Source organism: Solanum dulcamara, chromosome 8, assembly GCF_947179165.1.
Source record: "Solanum dulcamara chromosome 8, daSolDulc1.2, whole genome shotgun sequence".
In the NCBI taxonomy this organism is placed as follows: domain Eukaryota; kingdom Viridiplantae; phylum Streptophyta; class Magnoliopsida; order Solanales; family Solanaceae; genus Solanum; species Solanum dulcamara.
Genome location: NC_077244.1, coordinates 66,373,123 through 66,378,343, shown reverse-complemented (window position 1 = coordinate 66,378,343; position 5,221 = coordinate 66,373,123). Strand labels below are relative to the sequence as shown.

The 5,221-nt window shown below is 35.9% G+C and overlaps 1 protein-coding gene across 1 annotated transcript; it reads left to right on the top strand.

Annotated features, from left to right (window-relative positions):
- Positions 1–1,086: 1,086 nt before the first annotated feature.
- Positions 1,087–4,488, top strand: LOC129899755 (cytochrome b561, DM13 and DOMON domain-containing protein At5g54830). Its single transcript, XM_055974780.1, has one exon. The coding sequence runs from the start codon at positions 1,317–1,319 to the stop codon at positions 4,020–4,022; it is 2,706 nt and encodes a 901-aa protein (XP_055830755.1). The 5' UTR covers positions 1,087–1,316; the 3' UTR covers positions 4,023–4,488.
- The last annotated feature ends 733 nt before the right edge of the window (positions 4,489–5,221 follow it).

The following is a 5,221-nucleotide window of genomic DNA, read 5'->3' as shown; positions in this document are numbered from 1 at the left end:
AGACGATGAAAAGAAAAGATTTCAAAGAGAAGGGAATGAATTAGATACGGGTTAAATGGATTTACGTTAAAATTAAGGGCACATTTGTTCTAAAATATAACGAAAGAGATATCTTTGGACTGAAAGCATAATGGAAGAATATATTTAGATAAAAAATATAACGCAGGATATATTTAGACTATTTCTTATACTAAAGCGGTACATTTGATCCTTTCCGTTTTGCAATTTGTGATGCTAAAAATAGAATATGATTAGACATGGATCCAATATTTAAAGTTTAATCCGAAATGGTTTATGCTAAACTTGGGTGAACCGAAATTAATTATGGAGGAACGTTAGTTGAGTTTCGATTAGTTAGACGATGATTACTGTGACTTATAAAATATAAAAAATTAGGGGAAAAAAATCAAAAAATGTTCTTAAACTATTTGAAATGAAGAAAAATGTATTCCATTTATAGTTTGGTCCAAAAATGCCCCTGAAGTCAATATTTAGGTCCAAAAATGCCCTTATTGTTATTTAATGGCTCAAAAATGTCCCTTTTTGAATAAATAAATATATATTTTTAAAAATAATCTAGTTCCTTATAAAAATATTACTTTTAATGAATTTTATTTTTGTTTTCTTTCTTTTTAAACCACTTTAACTAATAAAAATGTAGGAAATTATTTTATTCTTCGTAATCTCATTTTATCAATTAAAAAGGAATAATTTCATGTATTCTAAGTTTTAACGGATAATATATGTCATATATATAAGATTATAATAAATCCATCATTAATTTTTATTCAAAAAAGACAAAAAATAATTATAATAAAAGAAGAAATATTTTTAATTTTTTAATTTTTTTCTAATTGAAGTTGGATAAATATTTTCTAATAAAAGAATTATTATTAGAAAAAAAATGTGTTAAAATAATAATAATAATAATATATTTATTTTAAAAAGAGGTATTTTTGACACATTAAATAATAAAAGTATTTCTGGATCAAAATATTAACAAGCAAGATATTTTTAGATCAAATTATAGAGAAAAATTTTTTTATTTATAAAATTAAATTGGTCTGCAAACACCCCCACCCCCACTCAAAAAAAGTTCCTTTGCGTCAACTCCAACTAACGAAATCTTCTAAGGTTGGCGATACGGCATTGCATTTTCCAACTTTATTGTTACTAATTCTCACCTCAATCGCCGATCTCAAAAATTTCTTCATTCAATACGTTGCTGTTGTATATGAAGCCTAAAGAGTAATCATTTGAGGTAAATTACTCCTCTTTGTTGTGATTTATACAGAAACTCGGGGGATCTATATGGTATGGAGATGTTTAGACTATGCCGTCTATTACTACTTGTTATAATCGGAAGTTTCTCTCATTTGATTCGATTTTCCCATTCTGATCCGGGTTCGGGTTGTCCCAAAACCCGGAGTGCATCTCTCATGAACTTCACATACCAATTTTCTATGGCACAGCATCAATTACGAGGTGTGCTTAATGTAATAGATGATTGTTCGTTTAAGGTTAGTCAATTTGATATGCTGGAAGGGTCTGATGTGCGTTGGTGGGGTGCGGTTGGTGACAATTTGGAAAACCTCACAAAGGGTTTTGTAGTTTCTGAGCAGAAGTTGAATAAAACTTATAAAAGTGATGGATTTGTTGTGAAATTGATGAAGGATGTGACGTGGGATGATATAAATGTTTTAGCTGTTTGGGATCTTCCCATGGCTTCGGATTTTGGGCATGTTGTTTTGAGGAATTTGACGAATGGGACTGAGTTTTTAGAACCTTTGCCAAGTTCGGTTAATGGGACAGTAATTAAGGGAAATGGGATGCCTACAATGTTCAATAACTGTAAGGTGTTAGCAGATAATTATAGAGTTAGGTGGACGCTGAATGAGGAAGAGGATGTGATTGAAATTGGATTAGAGGCAGCTATAGGTTTTTTGAGTTACATGGCATTTGGATGGGCGAATCCGAATGCTTCGAGTAGTTTTATGATGGGTGGTGATGTTACCGTCACGGGGTTTAAGGAAGATTTATCTCCATTTGCTGATGATTATTTCATAACCAAGTATAGTGAGTGTATGATTAGCAAGGATGGGAGAGTAGAGGGTGTTTGTCCTGATACTATATATGAAGGATCTGATCCGGTTGGGTTAGTGAATAACACGAGGTTGGTTTATGGGCATAGGAAGGATGGTGTATCCTTTATTAGGTTTAGGAAGCCATTGAAGTCTATTGATACTAAGTATGATTTGCCATTGAATCAAAATACTACAATGAGAGTGATATGGGCTTTAGGTTTGATAAAACCTCCAGATAGTCTTCGCCCTTTTTATCTTCCACAAAACCATGGAGGTAGTTATGGGCACTTGACTCTTAATGTCTCAGAACATGTTGATGATTGCTTGGGGCCGCTGGATGCGGAAGATAAACAAGATCAAGACCTTGTCATTGCAGATAAAAAAGGACCACTTGTTGTTTCAACAGGTCCAGCTGTGTTTTACCCAAATCCTCCAAACCCTTCAAAAGTTCTTTACATCAACAAGAAAGAGGCACCTCTTCTCAGGGTAGAGAGGGGTGTTCAGGTAAAGTTTTCAATTCAGGCTGGGCATGATGTTGCCTTCTATATAACCTCAGATCCACTTGGTGGAAATGCTACATTGAGGAATATGTCAGAGACTATCTACTTTGGGGGCCCTGAAGCACAAGGAGTTCAAGCCACTCCCACAGAATTAGTTTGGGCTCCTGATCGGAACACGCCAGATTTAGTTTACTATCAGTCTCTGTATGCTCAGAAAATGGGGTGGAAAGTTCAAGTGGTTGATGCAGGCTTACCTGATATGTATAACAGCAGCGTAGTTCTGGATGATCAGCAGGTTACTTTCTTTTGGACGTTGGCTGAAAATTCAATCTCCATTGCAGCTCGAGGGGAGAAAAAGAGTGGTTATTTGGCAATTGGTTTTGGTCGTGGTATGGTGAATAGTTATGCATACGTGGGCTGGGTTGATGACACTGGTAAAGGGAAGGTAAGCACATACTGGATAGATGGAAGAGATGCTTCTAATATTCACCCAACTAATGAGAATCTGACACATGCAAGATGCAAGTCAGAGAATGGCATTATTACTATGGAATTCACCCGTCCACTACGTCCATCTTGTGATCTAGATGATAAGCCGGAGTGCAAAAATATTGTTGATCCTACGACACCACTCAAAGTCATCTGGGCCATGGGTGCTCAATGGTCAGATGACCATCTTAGTGTGAGAAATATGCACTCCGTCACAAGCAGCAGGCCTATCAGAGTGCTGCTCATGCGTGGTTCAGCAGAGGCAGAGGAGGATTTAAGGCCAGTGTTAGCTGTACATGGGTTTATGATGTTTCTGGCTTGGGGGATATTGCTTCCAGGTGGTATTTTAGCTGCTAGATATTTGAAACATATCAAGGGAGATGGGTGGTTTCAGATTCATGTTTATCTCCAGTATTCTGGATTATCAATTGTCTTCCTTGGCTTTCTCTTTGCTGTAGCCGAACTTCGCGGTTTGAGTTTCAGTTCTCTTCACGTTAAGTTTGGAATGCTGGCCATAGTTCTTGCTATTGCACAACCTATCAATGCATACCTACGACCTAAGAAACCTGGAGCAGAGGAGGAGGTTTCTTCAAAACGGCGTGTTTGGGAGTATATCCATGTCATTGTGGGCAGGGGTGCCATTGTTGTTGGGATTGCAGCTCTTATAACTGGAATGAAGCATTTAGGAGAGAGGTATGATGACGAAGATGTTCATAGGCTGATGTGGGCTTTAATTCTGTGGATTCTTGTCGGCGTCTTGACTGTGATATATCTGGAGTATCGTGAGAGGAAGAAAAGGCGAGATAGAATATCCGGCAGAAGCAATTGGGTTCTGGGTAGTGGTGAAGAGGAGGACATTGACCTCCTCAGTCCAAGCCAGGCAATGTCAGAGAAAGACTCAGGTTCCTCTGATCGCATGGAAGTTCAGCTAGAACCAATGAGCAGATAAAGATTCACATATAGGCATGTTCTGTAAATCTGTTATCACAAATTTTGGGGTTGTTTCTAGTCCAACAGTAGCCTGTTTTGATACAAGGATTATTGATGATAAAGATCTATATATTACTATATGCCAAGAGACGGGCTCTGTTCCCACTTTTGGGTCCTGCAGAGGAGATACTCAGCTGCCTGTATTAGAGACCAGCAACATTTATTGAGGTAGTCCTAACTAGGAGACAGGAAAATTGTTGCATTTGTGTACATTAGCGATGTACGGTTAAGTTCATAGGATGGATTTGAACCATGTTCCCCCTACTGTTCGTCTAAATCCGAAAAGGGGGAACATCGAGAAGAAAAAGATAAAAAGATTTATGCGGGAAGGTACAAAACAATTTTCTATTGCAGCTAAGTTTTTCTTCATGCATTATACTTGATTGTTCCGGCATTTTTTTAGCAATTTAAATGATCTTTGAATCCATGCGCACTTGACTAGAGCTTCCTCTCCTTTCATGCACGATTTCCCTATATCTGGATAAGTATTTCTGCATGAATTATTGTATGATTCATATTTTTGTTCAGTAAAATGTCAACTTTTCTGGAACATGAAACACATTAATGGCCCAAAAATCTCATGTCAACTCTCACTTTTAATACAAGAAGTGTGTATTTGCTGTGTTCTTGTTGTAAAGAAGTGTAGTAGTATTGATAAACTTTCCTTGAGTAGAAACTATTGTAGCAGATACACATATATAGGTCCGTCCTTTGCAGGTTGATTTTAGATATCTTTTATTTGTTTGAGAAAATTAAACTTTCTTTATATATAGTTTTAGCATTTGATGCATGCATTTAAATTTCACCTCTTTGAACTTTCATGTAGCAAGCTATAATATATTATTTTTAATGAATAACTGCAAAATTATGGCCGCTATTTTAATTAGTCTTATATAATAAAAAACTATATTCTCTATTTTAAATAATAATAATGAATCTAACTCTATCATCCTTCATTTAAGTTTATAAATAATATTTGACTCTTAAAAAGATTTTTTTAAAAAACAAAAGAATACACAGACAAATGTTGTAAATTATATATAAAAGACAGTTTAATATGGAATAGAGGATTATCCTTTTCAATTTTCTTTTTGAGGTCTCTCGGAAACAGCCGTCCTACCTTGGTAGGAGTCAGGTCTGCGTACACTTTACCCTCCC

Excerpts from the sequence above, each read along its gene's own strand:
- LOC129899755 (XM_055974780.1), top strand. The coding sequence starts at position 1,317 with ATGGAGATGTTTAGACTATGCCGTCTATTACTACTTGTTATAATCGGA.